General features: G+C 38.6%; 1 protein-coding gene across 6 annotated transcripts in view; it reads left to right on the forward strand.

The window, feature by feature from the left end:
• MYO1B (myosin IB) overlaps window positions 1–20019 on the forward strand; it is a 106551-nt gene extending 86532 nt beyond the window's left edge. For 4 of the 6 annotated variants that reach the window (XM_068686536.1, XM_068686538.1, XM_068686535.1 and 1 more), the window contains 11 exons: window positions 275–343; window positions 1403–1489; window positions 1776–1862; window positions 4334–4420; window positions 7524–7598; window positions 8017–8151; window positions 9004–9110; window positions 12092–12224; window positions 13908–14060; window positions 14923–15050; window positions 18209–20019. In XM_068686536.1, the coding sequence (XP_068542637.1) occupies window positions 275–343; window positions 1403–1489; window positions 1776–1862; window positions 4334–4420; window positions 7524–7598; window positions 8017–8151; window positions 9004–9110; window positions 12092–12224; window positions 13908–14060; window positions 14923–15050; window positions 18209–18332 (1185 nt within the window). In that variant the 3' untranslated portion in view covers window positions 18333–20019. The remainder of the gene's footprint in view (window positions 1–274; window positions 344–1402; window positions 1490–1775; window positions 1863–4333; window positions 4421–7523; window positions 7599–8016; window positions 8152–9003; window positions 9111–12091; window positions 12225–13907; window positions 14061–14922; window positions 15051–18208) is intronic. The other 2 variants (XM_068686539.1, XM_068686540.1) reach the window with 2 other exon arrangements.
• Window positions 20020–21372: the final 1353 nt, after the last annotated feature.

Raw genomic sequence — 21372 nt, forward strand, 5'->3', positions numbered from 1 at the left:
AGCATTTAATCCGTGTAACGCTTGTGCTGCTGACCATGAACTGTTTCTGTAAACAGCGAGCAGCATTGTCCCCGTAGCATTGTTGGAGGGGCTTTGTTTCCTCTTGAGTTGAACACGCAGTCTGTGCTCTGATCTGCTTGTTAAAAACTGTTTGTGTTTTACATTTATGGCTTCTACCCGTAATTATATTTTCAGGTGTTAGGAAAGAATGTTTTGTTATACAATATTCCACAGTCGCAATATTGTAAGCATCATATATTTATTTCCAATGCAGCAACAAAAGAAGTATCAGAAGATAAAGAGTTCAGCTATTATAGTACAATCTTACATCCGGGGGTGGAAGGTGAGTTCCCTCTTGCTACAGCTCTGCCTGCACGGTGAGTTAAGGAGTAGGTAAGGAAACACATTCTAAGTGCACCAAGCCTCCTACCTTTCATGCCTTCCTGGCATGAGTTTGGGTCAGTGAAAGCAGGCCTAAAATAAACAGTTTAGATCACCCAGGCAGTATGTTACTTGGGGTAAGTCTTTAGTTCTCTTCTGTGTGCTAAGTAGAGGGGCAGAAGTGTGCTATACTCACTGTGAGCAAGTGCCTTGACATTGCTTGCTTGTCCTCTGGCTCAATTTGCAACAAATTTGCTTCTTCTCCGAGAGGTTTGTTCTTCATGAACGGAGAATCCTGTGGCCATAGGAGAGACTTGAGTGATGTTGTAATAAGAAGTAAAAGCGAGGGTAACAGCCACATGAAACAGCCACAATGCTTAAAGCAAGAACTGTTGTGCAGCCTCAGTAAAAAAAAATGCCCCTGGGCTCCTCTGTTTTCTTGTTAACCTTTCTCCACCCCACTAGCTGTGACTTTCTCCTCTGTTTAGGGAAGAGAAAACTGTGTTTAACTCTGGAGTCAGTTCCCTTCCTATCGGTCAGGGAAAGGACTGCAGTTACTACCTGGGTGTCAACAGCCCTCTTCTGCCCAGCAGCCTTTAAGCTCTGTCAGCAATAAACTAGCATAATTTGGTTTTATTATTTGTCTTGAGTTTTAACTTTGTTGTCTTTTTTTTTTTAATGACTTAAAAATATTCTGGCAGTCTAACTGTTGATGTTCTGTCCTTTCCCGTGGGTGTTATTCAAAGAAAACTGGGTAAAAGCATCATCTCAAGCTATTACTTTTTTTTATGTTCTCTCAAGGGAGAACATATTTTATATGGTACCGGTGCTGTGGATAAAAGCCTGGTCTGACAGCAGTGTTAAGCGTGACCTACAACCTTGCAATTTTCTTGTGTTTTATTGCTTATTGCAGACTAAAGGGATAAGGCATACACTGTGTAGAAGAAAAGTCTCATTGCCATTATACAGATAGTTAGAGATCTTGGATTATGTCGAATATGTTATTTTTAATTGTTTACAGGCTCGGAAACTTCTTCGGGAGCTTAAGCATCAGAAGCGTTGTAATGAGGCTGCCACAATAATTGCCGCTTACTGGCATGGGACCCAGGTAAGAAAGTGGCAACAAATCCTGCACTTGTTTGTCTCTGCATAGAATGAAGAAGGCCCTTGCGCGTAAAGCTAGCTGGGAATATCTTCAATGGCTTAAACTGCTGATTTTTTGTTTCTCTTTGCTGCTAACATGTTTTAGCTGGTGCAATCTGGGAAGCTGGGACACGCTTTAGTATTTGCTGTTTGTAGTGACTGGTTTCTTTTTCTTTCTTCCACCGTTGGGAACTTGCAGTAACCTTTTCTTCCCTAAGCTTTTCTATATCCCATTTTCAAACACATCGCAGGCACGAAGGGAACTGAGACGACTGAAGGAGGAGGCTAGAAATAAACATTCTATTGCTGTTATTTGGGCTTACTGGCTTGGATATAAGGTACTTCATGCACATGTCACATGCCTCCCTTCATTACCCAACAATATCAACAATTAATCAGTAGTAAATAGCGAGAATTAATGACTAATACGATTGACTTAAAAATAATAGAGCATGATCATTGATTGCCTCCATCTCCATTCATGCCACATTTAATAAATCTGCCAGCATTCTGTATGTCAGTTTTTTGTAGAGTAGGAAATCCCTTGCATGGCAGCCAAGTAGTGGTTTGCACTAACAAGCCATTAGACTAGATTAAAAATGACTAGACTCCATTGTTCTCAAATGAGGAAATGCATTTAACTACATGTAAATATGCAAAGCATGGTTTGTGGTGGGGAGAGAAGGTTGTGGTTTGTTGGTGCTTCCCTCCCCCTCCCCCAAGTGCTTTCAGTGACACTGTCCTAGAGATCTAATTGAGATTTTCATCAGGCTGTATATTCTGTACCCTGAGCAGTCTTCATTTACAAGTCCAAACCAATGCTATTCATTTTACTACATTGTAGTTTTAATTGGTTTAATTGATTCTCTGGTTGCGATTTAAACCAGTAAGAAAATTTGAGTAACTACAATGAAAGCGTGGCTTTATGACCTGAGGAGAAAATGATGTTAGTTTGCAATTCTAAACTTACAGCCCTAGAAAAATCCCAGGAATTTCAGCATCAGCTGTTTGTTTTCAGAAGCAAAGTCCCACTGAAAGATTCTTGCTAATCCCCGGCCTGCATTTGTGGGTTTTGTGAACATTTGAAATGCTGTTCACTGGAGGTCAACATGTTTTGGTTTCAATTAATAAATTCTTACCTCAGTTGAAAATATCATTCTGTAAGTTCATTAAGTTTAAACCATCTTCCAGTTATTATTTAGGTCGGGGAGTCTTGTCCGAACACCTTGCAAACAAGATGAAGAAATGTGCTCAGATAACATCTGAAGTATAATGCTGAGTTTGAACTTTGCTATTTTTATATAAGGCTATTAGATACGGAATGAAATGGCAGCCCTGGGAATCAAACAAACATGTACAGAATTTCCCTCACCCTAGAGAACCTGTTCATTTAGCTTGGTTATTTAGGTAGCTGTGAAAGTTGACAGAGACACTGTTTCCTCTACATTTGTTTAAATGCAATGCATTAATTTGACACCTTTCACCAATAAAATTGGCCAGTGCTGCAGAATAGATATGTACTTTCCTGAGTTTAAGATGTTCTTTAGAATTAAAAAGGTCAAGACCAGAAATTAATGCAATAGTATTAATTGTGTTAGAGTTCATGAGTTCAATATTTAGAAGATTTGGATAATTTTTAACATGTTTTAGTTGTTAGCTTTATCTGCTGGCTCACTGGAATTTCATGAAAAATGGACTCCTTACTCCTTAAATGTAAACATACATGTAATTGTAATAATCTAAATTGAATTAAGATTACAAGACATACAGTATCTAATAAAAGATAACCCTGCTATCGGGTTGATATTTTATATTTTCCCAAGGGAACATTTAAAACAAAAGTTTCTCTAAGTTACCCTAGAGATCGCTTGCTTTTAAAGAAAAGCCAGAGACCTCAAGTATTCGTTTTCCTTCCTTTTCACAAGGCAGACAAATACTTAACTTTGCAGAATGCTTGTCTTTCCAGTGCAGTATGGAGGAGCTTTAGTTCCATTTAAATGAGCGAAAAACATGCTTTTAATTCCACTTAACTTTTATAATCAATTAACAGAGTAACAACTGTCCAGGTATCTTCTAAGTTGTGAGATTCGGTTCAGATGCCCATATAGTGCCTTTATATTTAGATTTTGCTTTGCAAATTGCTTTCCTAGAGTGGGAATTATTGATGACATGGAAGTTGGTGCAGCCATGGAAGGCACTGTGTCTGGGGGCCTTGCCTCTTCATTCCATAGAGAAAGGGATCATTTACCAGGCCAGAGATTGTACTTAAAAAAAAAAAACACAAAAAAAAAAACAAAAAACAAACCAAACAAACAAACAAAAAACTTAAAAATCAAAAACACCTCGAACATAAAAGCCCTCGGTGCAGGGCCAGTAATTATCCTTGCACACACAGTTTTAGAGTTGATTCTGTTATGCACCAGCGCTTGCCAGTGGAAGGATTGACAAGACAGTGAGATTTTAGTGAGTCTTGATTCATGCACATCATTTGGATCATGTGGTACTTACTGCTGATGGCAAGGTGTGCACGCCTGATGAGACGGAAACACTAGCAGCAAATAAAGAAGGTAGACAAAATTCTCTTACGTTAAATAAATAAATACAAATTGCAAATTGAGGCTTGTTTGACCTCATATGTGGCTTAACACCAATTCACACTGACACGTGGGGTTTTGAAGGTTAAACACCGTTCTTCTGTCTCTCTGTACCTTGATTTTAAATTGGCTGTTCTGTTTGGGAGAAGCCTTTTCCTGGTCATTGTGCTGTCTGCATCGGGCTGTCTCTTTTGTTCACTATCTAAACCTTTTAGGCTCGAAGGGAATTGAAACGCTTGAAGGAAGAGGCTAGGCGTAAGCATGCTGTTGCAGTCATTTGGGCTTACTGGCTTGGACTGAAGGTACTTTCTTAAACACTCCCTTCTGTCTTCGTGAACTCAATACAGCGTGGCACCTTACTAACACTTCATAAATGAGCAGGTGTGGGGAATCGCTAGTAAGGATGATTTTACACAAAATTCTGTTGCTTGCTTTTGTCACGGACTTTCCAGCAGAATCTGAAAGCTGAATGTGCCTCGTTTAATGCAATATTTAGGTGCTAGGGTGTTTTTTTTTTTGTCATATCAGGAATTTCAGTTTTCATGTGCAAGACAAATGATAGATTAAAGGGACTCTATTCTGGCTGCTGACTTAAAAACCTGACCTACGTTGGCAAAGGTCCTATCTGGAAAGATTACAAGTATGTATTTTCTTACTGTGACCTCTGCTTGTTTGAATGGGAGGCAGAGCAGAGCCCCTGACTCATGTTAGAGCCCCGTGCCCAGCATCAGGGCACGGTGCCCAGCTGATGGCCAGTGCCCAGAAGAGCTACGATGCTCGATGGGCTCTGGTTTTCTGGCCATTGCTTTCAGGGATTGGTTGGCAAAAGAAAACGCATTTGTAATCTGGAAAAAGCGTAGTTCTGCTCTGTGAATAGACTATGAAAATGGCAACTTGGGGTGTTTTTAGGTCTGTACCCATGTGATTTAAGTGATAGAGTTGTGCTCATAGTTCTTCAAATGTGGTTGTATGCTTATGGTCCAGAAGAACTGCAGAAATCCAAATCAGTTTTGTCTGGCTTGGGTGCCACTTTGGCTAACGGGGATGCTGGACACTACAAAAGGATGAAGGGGAACAACTTGATAATGAAAAGTCCAGCTCCCATATTCTGATACTTATTCTCGCAAGGATGAAAGGGGGTAAATACATATGAAATGTATATAATCATATACAATATAGGCATGCTATGCATATAAAAATTACATTACAATATATACATGGAAAGCAGAGCTGGAAATACAAAGGAGCCATTTTAAGAAGTCATTCTGCAGATCAGAATCATGCTTTAGGTACTACTGCCAAAGTGGGTCTGTTTTTATGATTTTAAAACAAGAATATGTCCCTCCTGAGAACTCAGAGGCTGTTGTATATCAAACAGCAGCATTTAAATGAAAACTGGTGAATCCAAAACCTTTAAGGCACATTACAGCTGGAACATGTTTCTGCCCGTCTGTGCTGTGGTTTTCCAAAGTATTTTTAAAGGAGTGTAAGTGGCACTTCTGCCTCACCTGAAACATGCAGATTTCTCTGATCAGGGCCCCAGTCTGCAGTTCCAGTCCACCACTGTTACCACAGGCAGTTCTCATCTGTCTGACGGCGACGAATTTTCACCCAAAACATACGGAGGTGAAGATTTAAAGTCAATGCAAGTGGTTGAGATTAAGCCAGTAATTCTTGTCCCTTTTTTGGGTTATACGATAAGTAGATTTTAATAGCATTCATGCTGCTGTCCAGAGGTGGGCTTTGCTGGAAGTGCTTGCATTTCTCAGTGCTTTCTCCACAGCCTCCCTGCGGCACAAATGAACTCTGTGGGTGTGCTTTAACCCCCTTGCTCCAAATTAATTTGCACACCGTGAGGCTCAGGAAGGAGAACATAAAGAGCTGTCATTAAGGAAAGTCTGTGAGAACATGTTGAGATTTGGGATTGCTGCAGCTCGAGTAGCTTTGGGTGTGCTAATTTCTGGCACTGGATAATAAATATGGGCTATATAACAATTATAGATCATTAAACCTTACAGAAAATCAGAAAATCATTGAATAAGAACTCTAATATTTTTTTCTTACGAAACAAGAAGGGCAAAATTATGTGCATTATTTGCACAGAGTGAAGACAGCTGAACACACAGTTTTGTTGATGAATCTTATTGTGCAATTAAGCAAAAGCCCATTTATCTGTGCTTTTTTATTTTGTTTTTAACACCAGACTGGTGACAGATTCTTGCTTTCAGAATGCTGGCTTATCTTAAAATGCATCACACAAAGTATGCAGTAGAAGATATGCTAGAATAAGCCAAATGAGCTTTTCCTTTTCTTACAAGCTGATACGTTTTTTCCTATATGGATTTTGCTTTGTTTTTTGGTTACAGTGAATTCAGCAGCACGTAGCAAGTTAGCTAAAAACCACTAAATTTGCTCTGGGGTGAATTATGCGAAGCCACGATGTTTTCCCTGGTTTTTGCTCAAAATTTGTAGCAGGTGTGTTCCAGGCTGTGCCAAAGTTTGGGGAAGTTGGTGGATGCTTCAGCTAACTTGACATGAGCCTGGGCTTCCCACAGACTTCCAGAGCAGTTGTGCTCTCTTTCAGATGGGGTTTGGGGTTTTCTTAAGAGAGGAATTTAGATGCTGTGCTAATTAATGCTAAGAGAAATACAAAGGGCAAAAGCAATACTCTGAAAGATTACATTCAGAAGGATATATAAAACCGTAGTATCACCTGTAAAAGAGCTCCTCAATGATTACTTTTTTGATTTTTGAATACATTTTAGTAGCAAATATCAAGCTTGCTTTCATTAAGCAACCTGTTCATTAAGCTCTTAACACCAAAATCATATTTTATTTGATATATGATTCCAAAATCATATTTTATTTTTGGAATGAAGACTATTTGTGTGAGAAGACTTCGTCATATATGTCTCCTCTGAAAAAAAAAGTCTTGCTTTTATTATAGTAAACTTTATGTTTTAAGAATTTTGAAGGAGAGAAATCATAAAGAAACAGTTCATCAGTTAACTACGTAATTAATGTGAGTTCAGTATCACTTCAGGCACGATGCGATATGTACCACCAGTGGTACCTTACTTTTTAGCAAAAGCCCATGAAAACAGATTCAGGATTCTACGAATTCAACAGTATTGGAATATCTTGCCTTTTCAAAGGAAAATGTATAAAGTTCTCTGTCAGTGTGCAGTTGACTGTACTGAGGTCATCTGAGGTAATTTTCTGATCTCTTGGTCCACGTCTGGTTCATGTATTTGAAGTGTACCCAGTTACTGCTCATATTTATGGGGACACTTTGCATGTTCTTACGCTTTCTTAGTATTTTCTGCCCTAAAGATTTTATAAGAGTACCAGAGAAAACACATTCATTCTTCGTATTCACTTTGAGGGGTTTGTTTAACTTTTCAGGTCCGTAGAGAGTACAGGAAATTCTTCAGAGCCAATGCTGGAAGAAAAATTTATGAATTCACCCTTCAGAGACTTGTACGTATATATCCGTACAAAATGTATTTACATTATCTGTGCTTAATTTGTTGGCTTTGTTGTTTTGTTTTGTTTTCTTGTAAAGATAACAGCTCTTTTGTGGCCTTGATAGTCTTTGTAAGGAAACGTCCATTTTCCAAATGGAAAATTGATAACGGTGTTCTGATGTGGTAAAGAAAAGATAATAGTGTTTTGAAGGTGTGGGAGTAGCACTAACTAAGCTCACACACTGAGGATATCTAAATGTGCATTTTTCAGTGTGCCCAGCTCTTTTAAATCTACGGTCAGGTTTAATAAAGCTGAGAGCAGCAGTTTGGTAACTGTGCTTTTAATCACACGGCATCTGCTTTGCTGTGCTTATTTCAGTACCTCTGGTATTTGAACACGAATAAAACATCTTGCTTCAATTTTATCACAGATGCAGAAATACTTCTTGGAAATGAAGAATAAGATGCCTTCTTTATCGCCAATAGATAAAAACTGGCCAGCGAGACCTTACCTTTTCTTGGATTCAACTCACAAGGAACTAAAGAGGATTTTCCATTTGTGGAGGGTAGGGCACGTTCTGGTCCTATACAGAAAGTTATCACATGATTTTCAGTAGATTGTTTCCTTCCTGAAGAGCCTATTTTTAGGAAGCATTTCTTCCCATTCCAGACAGGATGACTGTATTTCTTTGGAAGATCATTGCCTTTGGCCTGCAAGGGGTATAACTATCCTGTCTGTTTCTTTTTGGGGCTAGAGACAGGATTGCTTCCTGCCATCAGCTTTTAACTTGATATTAAAGCCACATGCCTGCTGTGTGTTAATTGGTAGCTTATAGTACTTGTGTCCACAGCCAGGGCTGGGAGCAGCTCTCGGCCCAACATTGGAAGTACGCGGTGGAATTTTTTGCTTAGGAGCTGTGGTCAGCTGTGATTTGTTTTGGAGCTTCGTATGGAGGGAATGGTGAGAATCAGTTTAAGTGCTGATGAGACATTTTACTGAGCTTGTGGGCAATGTTTTCTGTGAATTGTCAAGAACTGTTTTCATTTCTGAGCTGCAAATTTGTCCTCTCAGCTATGTTTTGTTCTTTATGGCTGCTTATGTAAACTTGCCCAATCGTGGAACTTGTATGTTTCGCTGAACCTTTTTAGCACTGTATTCAGACCAGTTTTGCTTAAATGAGATCTTTTAGACATTGTTTTTGGTGTAATTCAGAAGTACATAGAATGGATGAGGAGGAAAACACCTCCATGGCTTGTTACTCCCTAGAGTGGCACGTAGGGTCGAGCTGAGTCATCTCAGAAGCATACAAAGAATGTGTATCTTGAGCAATAAACAAACATCAGGCTGTGGTGCTGCTGCTTCAGATCAGGACTGGGAGGATAATTTTTCGTTTGTGTTAACATACCATATTTTGTAGTGTAAGAAGTACAGAGACCAGTTCACCGATCAACAGAAGCTGATATATGAAGAAAAACTGGAAGCCAGTGAACTTTTCAAGGACAAGAAGGCTTTATATCCAGCCAGGTAATTGCCTACTCTGCTGCTTTTAGTGTAAGATAAATTCAATATCCTTACATCGATTAGGAAACTATGCAAGATTTTGCTTTTTATCTTAGGCAGGAAAGTGCATTTCCTAGTTTAACAATTCGTAACACCTGGGAATATTTCACTATAGGCATTGCTGAGCACTTGTGGGTCCATCATTTGCTTTCCTGACCTCAGTTTGCCTCTAAATGAGATGTTGTTGTAGGCTTCTTATCCTGTGTTACTGAGCACTTCTGTCCCCAAACCATGACGTTTTGTTGTTCTAACCTCTTGTGACCTGTTTGCGTAGTGAAAATGTGGAGAACTTGTAGAAGGGAATAACTCTTGTCCTTTTCCCTAGTTTCCATCATGCTGGTTCCTGCAACCCCAAACTCAGAGTTTGCTCTGAACGGCTGTAAGTGACAATGACACTCCCAGATCAGGCATGCCAGGGATTGCTCTTATCTTCAAAATTAGTACATTCAGTGTAATGCTCTGAGGTGAAGTCTGGGTAATTTTAAGTTACATGCATTGGCAAATTTAATACTTTTTTGAAAGGAAGATTTAAAAAACAAAAAAAAGTGCTAATTTATTTCCATTTCAAAAATTCTTTTTTTTTAATTAGAGACTTTCAAAAACGTGCAACACATCTCTACATGAGTTCTCAGATTATGAGTTACTAAAACCTGACAAATTCTGGTCATTGCTATCTGTGGAGCTAATATTGCTTACAGAAGTGCAGTAGTAGCTGATTTTATTTAAGCAATGCATGCATTTTTTGTATTCAATAAAACTGGCAGAATAGAGATCTGGTGTCTTTGAAAGAAGTTAAATTGTGCTTTCTAAGTGAATATGAACTGAGAAATTGTATTTTTCTTGGAAACAAAGGCTTTGTCCATCTCAGGAGAGATTTATTTTATACACCAGAGTTTGAACACTGAGCTGGAACAAGGCGTTGTTAAACAAGACAGGACCAGGATCTGGCAACAGTTGATGGGGCCATTTCCATGCATGGAAAAGCACTGCTTGGGTGTTTGTGCATTTTATTGGTTTGGTTTTGTTTCATTTTATACTGAGACATTTCCTTTTTTCCTGTTTCTGTTTCTTCCCTTCAGCAGATCACTAACTGAATGGCTATGTATGTCAGCTTGTGATTTGCTCCTTACTTGCTTTGTGGTCTCTTTTTTTGCTGTTGGGAAAAGAGAAAGATGCCGCCCCTGAATTTCTCCAGGAGCAAGCAGTTTTATTTGAGTTGGTATACATCTGATCAGTGCAGAGCTCTGAGGGCAGGAAGGAATTTTGTCTCCCTGGTTAGGTAATTTGGACACAAGGAAAAGACCAAGGCTGAACGATGCAATATCATGCAGCGTAGAGCTGAGCGATTGTTATCCAAAACATTCTTAAGTGGTAAATGTGGTAGAAAGCAACTGTTAATTTGTCCCACTTTTAGTTCATAAATCCCTGTCATTTGATCAGGGACAAAATCCAGAGGGAACCTATGGTTTTGGTGACTATGGTTTCATAATGCTAATTAATAAAAACAAAAGCAAAAGAGCTGCAACTTAGTGGAAAGTTAGAATGCACTCCCCACCCCTCGCTAATTTAGAAACATTTTCATCTCTTTTTCCCTTGTAAAATGTATTCAGAGCTGATTAGCTCCTGTTGTTTTTTTCTTCTTCTTGTAATGGGTGGAGGAAATTATTGTATAAAGTTTCTGATTAGTTAGTTTGATAATGATTTGAAGGATGTGGCTAATTTTCTGCATGTAATATCCTTATTTAAGAGCAGAGAGGGACTTCTGGTGATTACTAAAATACCAGTGCCCTTCCTTTTCTCTTCCTGTGTGCTGGAGACACAATTAGAAAGGTAGTGGTCTTGCACATAACATAGTGGTTCCTTTTGGGCTCTTGTCTTGGCAAAGCACTTTGTAATTGGAGTGTAACTTAATCAAAGTAATTAGTTAAAGTGACTTCTAAACAAAACAAGCAGTGACTGATAGGGGAGTTGTTGTTACACAGCCCTGAGGTAAGGATGGGGTGGGTTGCAAGTACAGGGAGTCTGGGCGAAGACCTGCTGCACATTTAACAACAAGCAGCAGCAAATCTTCAAGGCAAGTTCTTGTCTCTCTGAAATACTGCACAGAAACAGAGACGCTTTTCTTTCTGAAGGTGGATTTCCTCCGTTTTCACAAACCGGGTGATTTTGCATCAAAATTGATTGTTTGTACAGGGATGTACGTGTGCCTGATATACATAACAATTTGAGCCATTTAATTGGAAAATGTTTCCAGAGCAGGAAAAGAAATATCCTATTACTGCCTTCAGTGCTGAGTTCCTCCTCCTTCAGCAGTACTGTGCTGCTAATATGTAAAGGAGACCGTGTCTAAAATGCGTTCCGTTTTGTACCCTTCTCTCCTTTCATGGGGATAACGTGCTGGGGGATAGATACATCCACGCTACTCTGCACGACTCCCCAAGTGGATCCCAACAGATGTGTCATGCCCGCATGGCACAGATTTAACGCTATCGGCGCTGCACTGAATGCCCCAAGTGTACCAGCCTGGTACCAACCCCAGGTGTCTTGGGCAGAGCTGCAGTTTCCAGCTCTACAGCAGGAGCGAGGACAAATTACATTGCATAAGCAAACACCACGATACGAGTCTTGTTTGCGTTCAGTGGCTCTAATTATTCTGTTACACAAGAGGATATCATTTCGCCTTGCTGCTGTTTAAAATAGACACAAATTGTGAGCAGAGGTTTCTGGGTTGTTTGGGTCTGGGTCTTTTGCTAAAAATGAAGCAGCAAATGACTTTCCTTGGCAGGAGGTGTATCCAAGATTAAGAAAGCTTCCGTCAGCGTAGAGCTGTTGAAAGTGGTGAAATTTGGTGCACCTCCTGACTCCACAAAGCCTGGAGCAGTGCCCGTTTTTTTCTGTGAGGTTCATTGTTTAACTCTGTTTCTCCTGTGTTTTTTGCTCGGTAGTGTTGGGCAGCCGTTTCAAGGGGCTTACCTGGAGATCAGCAAGAACCCCAAGTACAAAAAACTTAAGGATGCTGTGGATGAGAAGATCATTATTGCTGAAGTTGTGAACAAGATCAACAGAGCTAACGGGAAGGTAACAAAATGGCATTGCTTTATCCAGAAGGGTAGATTTCTTAACAGCAAGACTGGAAATGTTGGATTTATGTAAATCTGTGGTTCTAAACACCCATTGTAAATTTACATAAAGATTTCTAAAATCTTGTTTGGGTTTGTATTTTTCAGTGACTTTTCCAAGTAAAAGTGGCATCTCATCAACTGGTAACAGGCTGTATTGATTCACAACTAAATGCAGTCTTTGTACTAAACGTAGATCATTTGTTTGCCAATTGAAGAAAATAAATACTTAGAAAATATTGTTCTTGTTCAAATATTTGGAAACCTTAACTTATGTCATTCAACTTCCTGATTATCACATGTAATTACATTTTTAAATTGTGAGTGGCATACTTTGCTAGCTGTGCCTGCCTTCTGATTGATATTAAAAGCTTTTTGGAATTAAGAGGCAAGTTTCTTGTATCATTTAACTAAAGCAGTTAAATATGCGGGGTACTTTATTTTTCCTGCCAACACAGAACTTAGTTTGCATTTAAATTATACTTATTAAAACAGAAAGCATTATCCTCCCTTACTAAATGTAATTGTTGTCACCGTATCTGTCTAAATATTGCTACTGGTAGATCACAACTCCTTAGATGTATATGTCATTTATGCATTTGTAGGAGTGAAATCAGGTGGTCTGCTGTTGATGCCAAATGAATTTTTCATTTTGGAAGGAACTAATTAAATGAAGACAATATCTTTCTTATACTCGCACGGGATAGGAGTCTCAAAGTTTAAAAACAAAACAAAAGAAAAAATGCAATAATAATAATAATAATGAGCTATGGTTCTATGTGCTTTAGACAGCCACATCTTAACTATAACGGCTAGGATTTTTTTCTTTAAAATTTGATGGGAGAAGAAGCTATATAATTCATTATCATTATATTTCAGAATAGATTTACACCAAACACAAGTTGTGCTATTTGGAATTTCAATTTTAAATACACTTTTCATAGAATCCTAGAATGTTTTGGGTTGAAAGGGACCTTAATGATCATTTAATAAGGGTTCATTTCTTACATGTTCAGAAGGTTGTTTATGTAGATAAAGCTCTCATTTCAAATATAGGTTTCTTACTATTTTCCAATATTAACTTAAGAACATATGTTCATGCTTTAGAAATATTTGTAGCTTGAAAGCGTGAATGTACATCCTCCTAAAGAAAAATTCTGATAGATATAGGGAGGATAACATAACATGGAAAAAGTACCTATGTAATTTGTTGTGACACAGTTTAGGTCAATAATGGTAAATATGCGAGGCTTAGTCCTGAAATGGCTGTCACTGAAAAGGAATGCTGGTTTTCCTGGGGATTGGTAGAGCATGAGAAATGAGGTTAGCCTGATTTGCATAGTTCTGACTTTCAGTTTCTGGATTTTATAACTGTAAGCTAGTAATTAAAGAAACTGTTTATATCTAAGCGTATGTGCCAAAATGAGCTAAGCTCATATAGAGCTCAATCTATAATTAGACACAAATAAATTCGACCTAATTTTAACTGATCTGAAGCTTTTACTGAACATCAAATGTTTGTATTTACTTATGTGGGCCAAGCTTATTAACGCTGTGAACTATTTGTACTCCTAGAAGGTGCTCAGTAAAGCCCAATTCTCTCTTTGTGTAGATAATAGTTTGCAATTTTGTATTTTCACAGGCTACATCCAGGATTTTCTTATTAACCAAAAATAACGTTCTCCTTGCGGATCAGAAGTCTGGGAATATCAAGTCAGAGGTTCCACTGGGAGATGTTACCAAAGTGTCCATGAGCTCCCAAAACGATGGCTTCTTTGCAGTGCACCTCAAGGAGGTTGGTTACAACTTTATATTCCAGTAATGTGACTGTTTGGCATGCCACAATATCCAAATGGTTTATTGTCTTGTAGCATTCAAAGTGCTAAACTTGTAGGTTTAGAGCATTGGTTTTAAATTTACCACATCTGCAAAAAACTTTGATTTAAAAGTGTTGGAGCCAAATGAGAACAGTTGCTGCATTCGGAATGATAAACAGTTATAACATCCTGAATGATAATTTACTTGTGAACATCAGAGTTCATTTTTCACTGTAGCCTCTTCAGGATTAGCATTTTCCATTAGTAAAATGAGCCTTTAATCTGCTTCGTATACCTTGTGACTGTGTTTTCCTTTCTAGCTCCCTGTAGAATTCTTTCTGCCACTCCGGTAGAATATTTCTCTCCCCTTTTTGTGATTCCAATAAATCCACGTTATGGCACAGCTCATTTGGTTACTCAGTTCCAAAGAACTTGGTTTGGTGCTATATTTACTGTGCTGCACTGTCAGCATTGCTCTGTTAAAATCATTATGCTGGCATTTGTGTTCTGGCTTAACTGGATTTGAAGAATGCTATATTTAGTGGCTTTTCACGCCGACCCCCTTCGTCCAAATGTTGTGGTGTTAATTGGTTTCTCTTCCCTTCTGAAAAAGAAATAAAAGTTCCTTGTGGCATGGCCAAGAGAGGGAGACAGAAACACCACAATGTGGGACAGGTGGTGACCTTCCTTTCGGCTCAGAAAGGGGGGGTTATTAATTCTCAACAGCTTTGTAGTTTATTTAAGAGTCCACTGTATTTTGAGCCTGATCACGGCACTGCATCCCTGTTTAATTTACAAGGCAGAGGACTAATAGCTTAACTACTTTCCTTCCTGTTGCAGGGTTCAGGAGCAGCTGTTAAAGGGGATTTTCTGTTGAGCAGCGATCACCTTATCGAAATGGCCACTAAACTTTACCGCACTACTCTCAGCCAAACCAAGCAGAAGCTCAACATTGAGATTTCTGATGAGTATGTCTTTTGTTTGCTTAAAAGTGCATTTCCTTCAATGCAACGTGCTAAAAAGTCGAGTATGTTAGAGAAACAAAACATTACTGTGTAACTAATGCTTCTTTTCTCTTGACAGAGTACTTGTATATAAGCTTCCAATATTCAGTGAGAACTCATTTCTAGTATTCCTTTTGGCTTTTATTCCCTCAAAAATCGTAAGAGAAAATGTCCTTTTCTTAACGTAGTTCCAAATAGAGCTGTGAAGCAGAAATACTTCATGAGATACAGTTAAGAGACAATACATATGAAGAAATCCTTTCATATGTGAACTGAAAACTTCACCTGTTCCTCTGAGATGTGTATCAGTTAGGCAGAGTGGACACCGGGTGTCAAGTTCCAGTGAAAACAACAAAAGCAGAGTGAAAAGCACCTCACTAAATGCATGTCTATAAAGCTCTACCTTTTTTTTTTTTTTTTTTTTTTTTGATGATGAAAAATATATTCTTAAAGTTCCTGCTTATGGTGCTTCAGCCACCAGTTGTTGGTGTTTTGTTACTGTGGTTTTTGTTTGTTTGCCTCATAGTTTGGTTCAGTTTCATATTTCCTTACGTGAGGACTGAATTTGCAGTGTTTGCAGTCATGGAATAAAAATATTTTTGTGTGAATTCATGAAGTCTGTTGAATAGGGCTCCATCACTTAGTCCACTGTTTTTATGCGTTCAGTTTGTTGTGCAAAGTACCCCCTGATTTCAGTAGTGTTGATTTGGTGGATTTATTCACTTTGAATAAAGAACAACATTTGGAAGCCTTTAATGTTAGTGAAGCAAAGTTTTTGCAGGCAAAAATTGAACCTTTTATCTGGCTGCACGGCACTGATTGTATTCTAGAGTCCTGATGGTGATTACAGTTTGTATCTGTTCAGATTTGAGGGTTTATATAAAGGCTGATTTTGCTATTTCCTTGAAAATTACATCTGCCATTTTCCTTTGTTCCATCCATTGCCAGATGTGATTTAGTTCGCTTTTGCTGAAGCGTGTGTTTTTTAGCCTCTAGGAGAGTTGTGGCTGTACCCAGTAAGTTTCTTGTTTAGTGATTGCTACAGAGGAATAAAGCACTGAAACGAAATTTAAGCATACGTTGCACTTGTCTGGCCTGCCAGCCTGCCTTATGTCTGGCCAACAGCCTGCTTTCTGGGAGCCTTGCATTTTGGGATGTGTTTTTGTTTCTTGCTTTGGAGACTAAAACCATTCAAGCGTGTATTGCTCTTGAGTTTATCCAGACTAAATAATTTTAAGTTCTGTTCGCTTCTTTTTGAGCAGCCCCATCTCTGTTCACGGTGAAGCTTTACTCTCGTCTCCATGCCAGAGTTTAGGTACAGGCATGACCAGGAATTGAGGAGAAAATTTGACCTCGTTTTGACTACTGTACACTACTTTTTGGGAAGAGAAGTTCTAAAAGTAAAAATGCTTTTGGTCCAGGACTATGTCTAGTCAGAGAAATACTGTAGGATATACGTTATGTTGGAGCAATGGCCCAGGAGCAGGGCCAGCTCTACTCCAAAGATGCATGTTGCCTGCCTAGGTTGCCAGCATGCTTGTAGGCAAGGCATGAAGACTTAGGAAAGGTCTAGGAAAATGCTGTGTTGGTGACAGGAGATGCTGGCTCTGTGACTAACTCACGCTTTCCAGATGCCCGCCTGGCGGGGAGCGCTGAACAAGTTAATCTGGGAGCGCCTGTGCTGTTCAGCAGGAAAGCGGGGCTGCGGGGCGGCGCGGCACGGCACAGCCACTTCCTCCCCTGAGCAATGCCGTCAGCTTGATTTGTGGTTTCCGGCTGGAGGATGAATTCTTTGAAGTTTTTGGCCTCTGCTGGAAGACTTTTTAAGGATGCTAAAAGGGAAAATCTGCTGGGTTACAAAGGACTTTTTAGGTCAGCAACTGCTGCATGTGAGCCAAAAAGCAGCACTGCCCTGCTTATTGCTTTTAATCTTGCTGTCCAGATCGGTGAGAAGTTTGATGCTCTGTATGAGCATGTTTTTTTTTCTTCTTTTTTTTAAAAAGCAACTCTTCAAATTCATTGAAATTTCTCACCCAGTATAAAATGAAGGATCAAATCCAGATTAATTTACCTTGAACTGTAGGAAGTATCTAAATCTGGAGATTGCTGAGGAGGAAATGAAGTTTCCTAATTGCTGAGCAGGGAGCTGTAAAGGCTAACTAAGTATTAGAAATAAGAGAGTTGTTAAAATGCTAGATATGCTAAGTAAGTGTAATCCAGAAGACAATGGCTTGGAGTTTATTTTGCAGCACATTTCTGATGTGCCAGCAGGAAGGCACTCTGTGGACCTGGAAGTCTCAGCTATAAAATAGATTTAACAGTATTTTCCCTGTCTACTGAGATATTCAGAAACACTTACATACTACAAGTTCACTCCTGGCCTGAGGATTCAACATTCACCCCGATTTCTGCTGAGCTTTTGAAATGCTGCTCAGACAGAGCAGTCGTCCTCCTCAACTGAGCGTTCGTGGGTTTTGTGCCAACCTAAGCCCTCTCCTTATGAGTTGTGGCTTCAGCTGCCCTCTACTGAACTTTTTCTAAGTCACAGGGGTAATGGTGTTGGAGGGAATTGATAGATGTCTGGCATTTACTCAAGGTAGCTGGAGTACTAATATGTATATATATTCGTTTATCTACTTTTAAGTGGGAGAAAAGCTTATTTCCCTGACAAAGAATCTGTTGGTATGACTAATTTCTGTATGGTATGGTAAGAAAGTAAAATTCTCTATGGACAAAAAGTAGTATCAGTATTGTTGCTTTGCTGGCTTTATATATATTATTTTATGAAAAGAAAACCCAACAACCATGTTAAATGTTTTTCTTTGACGACTAGTCTGCAGAATCTGGTTTTAAAAGGTACTTAGCTCACTGATGCATTGTAGATGGTTGAAAATAGAGTACAAACAAATGACCAAAAATACTGTTAATGATGCTTTCAGCTTTCTCTCTAATTTTATTACACTGTTTATAAGCTATTCCTGGAGAAGCAGGATCAGGTGTCTTTTTGTAGCTATAGCCGTGAATGGAAGAAAGGCCTTCAGAAAGACTTCAAGAAGACTTCAAAAAAATCTGATCATGCATTTTTCACCTTTAACTAACACCGCTCTTATTCCCTCCCCTAGGTTTCTGGTCCAGTTCAGACAAGACAAAGTGTGTGTGAAGTTCATACAAGGCAGCCAGAAAAATGGCAACATCCCAACTTGCAAACGAAAAAACAATCGGCTTCTTGAAGTGGCTGTCCCATAACTGCAGCTGGTGCCTCTCCCTTTCATGGACTTGTTTCTTTGTAATAGTGCAATTTTAGTTTGGTTTTGCTGGTTTTACCCCTTTCTAGAGCTGTTGATGGCTAATAGCTTTGGAAACCCATGGCAAAACATTTGATCAGTTGACTTTTTAACCTTTTCCTTTGTGCCATAGTTTTAACCTTCAACATGCAGATTTTTACCCAGTGGGGCATTTTTACCAGTTGGCAAGTTTTCTGTCATACATGAATCATTCTCTTTGTTTAGTGGCCATATTTTACTGCAGCATACCATAAACCCACATATTAACGGTAAATTACTCATATTCCTTAGTCTAGAGATCCACTTAACAGAAACTATACGTGACCTTGATGCTTAGGGGCAACTTGTGCCCTGTGGCTTTTTATGCCAGCCTACCTGCTCTGGTGCTCTGACGCGCTCCTCCCTTTCTGGAGAGCCTGGCAGAGCTGAGACTGAGACACTAATCATTGTAGTTAACTCTAGGACATACATAACTTGATCCTTTAGTAAATACAGCAGGGGAACACCGAATTCTGCAAAACAGAAGGAACATATGATTATACAAGCAGTTGTATGGATAAATTTTTAATGAAAAAAAAAAAGTAGAAATTTTGAAACATGATTTTTAATTGGGTCAGATATTTTTAATGACTTTATAAAGTAGAAATAAGAATAAATTTAAAGAAGCTTATTTCATTCACAAAAGATATACAGTTTAAAGCATATTTTCTGTTCTGCTTTTTTCTTTAAATTATCAGTTATGATTAGAGCCTGAAAAACGCAGTAGTATTCATAGCACAAGTAACTGCTAGTTATTTAAACCATTAGTTATCAAGCGAAGGGTTTGAGCCTTTCTTTTAGATATTGGCATGTACAATGTGCAATAAGACATACATGACATTTTGTGAAAAATTATTTATAATACATTTTTGTGTGCAAGAGAGAGGATTGGTGCAGCCTGCATAGACAGCGTAGGGGTTGAAATAGATTTGTGTTGTTAATTTGCAGTTTTTTAGAGTGTACACTACAGTTGTCAATTTGGGAAGAATACTTCAAATTAAAAATTCCTGAATTTGAGGGTCTGTATATAAATTGGTATTATGGTAATAAAACTGTTTTAATTCTGTGCTGTTTGGTACTCCTATGTTATAACCATATTTTTGTACTCCAAACTATTTTATATAACTCGTGTGCCTGATGTAAATGTGTGCACAGAAAATACAATCCAAGAGCTGCATTATAAACTTTCAGCGTAACTGATTGCACTTAATCTTTTATAAACCAGAAGCATTAGTTGAAATCCTTAAGAGGAGCTGCATTTTTAAGATAGAAGTAACTACTCATGTGAAGGGGTTGCTGAATGTGTTTGCTTTGTTGATGCAAGGACAGCTGAGAAACCATTGTGTTTTTGCAGTCTGATATAGGACAGATGAAGACCCTGGGTACTTGATGTGCAGTGCTGGAAGTCCAAGCATAAATAAAGAAAAGATAAAGAAAAGTTCAGAGTCTCGTTACTCTTCCGGTGGTGAAGTTATGTAGTACTGATGCCTGTGAAGGCTCCTCTGGGTAGTTCACCGTTAATGTTGGCTCTCCAGGTTAAAACTGTGTGTACAGAAGCTGATGTTCTAATGCTAGTGGTAGCCTCCTTATCAATCTGGAAAAAGAAAAAGGAGCTGTTTTGGGTAATATTGGGTCTTACTTTGGGATTAAAGTAGATGGTTTTGCTATGATTTGGATACAAAACAATTGCTTTAACTGGTTGCTTAATGCTGCTGTTAGAAGTCCACGCACATGACCTTGAAAGGTGGGAGTAACCAAACTATGACAATAAGTTACTTCATTATGATCCAAGTTTAACCCCTCCCCCTTTTTTATTAATAACTAAGTCAGATTAATAGTTTAGTAAAATATAAAGCATTTTAGATGTTTTGTAATTAGAGATGCTTACAAAGGAAATCTTAGTATCAATGTATAATGCAAAATTAGGATACCTCAAAGTAATTATTCCATTGCCTTAAGAAGACAACACATAACTCCTAAATTTAAAACTCCCTAAAACCTGTGTGTTAGCATTCCTTCCTGGTAAGGACTGGAGGGTTTGTTTGGTACCTTGAAAACCTTACAATAAGAACCACGTGGAACACGTTTTAAAAATGAATGCAAGTAGAGGAAAGCAAACATTTGAATGATGGCTGATGTAATCCTGTAGTTGTTTGCAGGTAGGAAATGAGAGATTAAGTACATTTGAATGTTTGTCCAATGAACTTTAGGATATTTCAGGGTAATATTAGGATATTTGACCCATGAAATTAACCCCATCACAGCCAGACTCAGTACACATCCCTTTTATTTTGTTGGTCTTTACAGCAAGAGGCGATAGCCATACTAGCATAACACTGGAAGAATGGCAAATTCCTCACTTTGATGTCTGTTGATTCACTTCTTTTTCTGGAACATTACCATTTTTGCCTTGCATATTAGTTCATATGTTGTGATAGCTACCGGTTGACACCTACGCAGTTCGTAATGTACAGAGTGAGTTTTGCTGAACATGAATTATTTAGATATGCTAGTTGAGTCATGGTGTTTTGATGTTTAGATCTAAGTATCTAGGATGATGAAAATAAAAATGCGTGGTCAGCTAGTTTCTTCTTTTCCTCTGTATTCTTTTATAACCTTCTATCAAACGAAATTGTAAAGAGAAAACAACTACTCCTATGGTGCTAACCTTATGCATCCTTTTACTTGTAAATTTTCATTTGTCGTCTGAAAGCGGGGCAAGGATCATTTAAAAAAAAAATGTTTCTTGCAATTTTCCAGAATCAAATAAAAATTCTGTTCCTAGACCTATGCTTTCTCTCTATCTGTACCTTCCTTACTGCTTTCAAATCTAAAAAGCACAGGCAGGTGGGATTTTAGGTTACATACGCACAACAGTGTGGCTTGGAGAGACAAGAAATGTGTGTGATTCCTTGCTAATGCCTTCACTGTATGGAAAGGTCCTGTTTTTCCTAGCAGGATAG

Source organism: Anas acuta, chromosome 6 (assembly GCF_963932015.1).
Source record: "Anas acuta chromosome 6, bAnaAcu1.1, whole genome shotgun sequence".
NCBI lineage: Eukaryota > Metazoa > Chordata > Aves > Anseriformes > Anatidae > Anas > Anas acuta.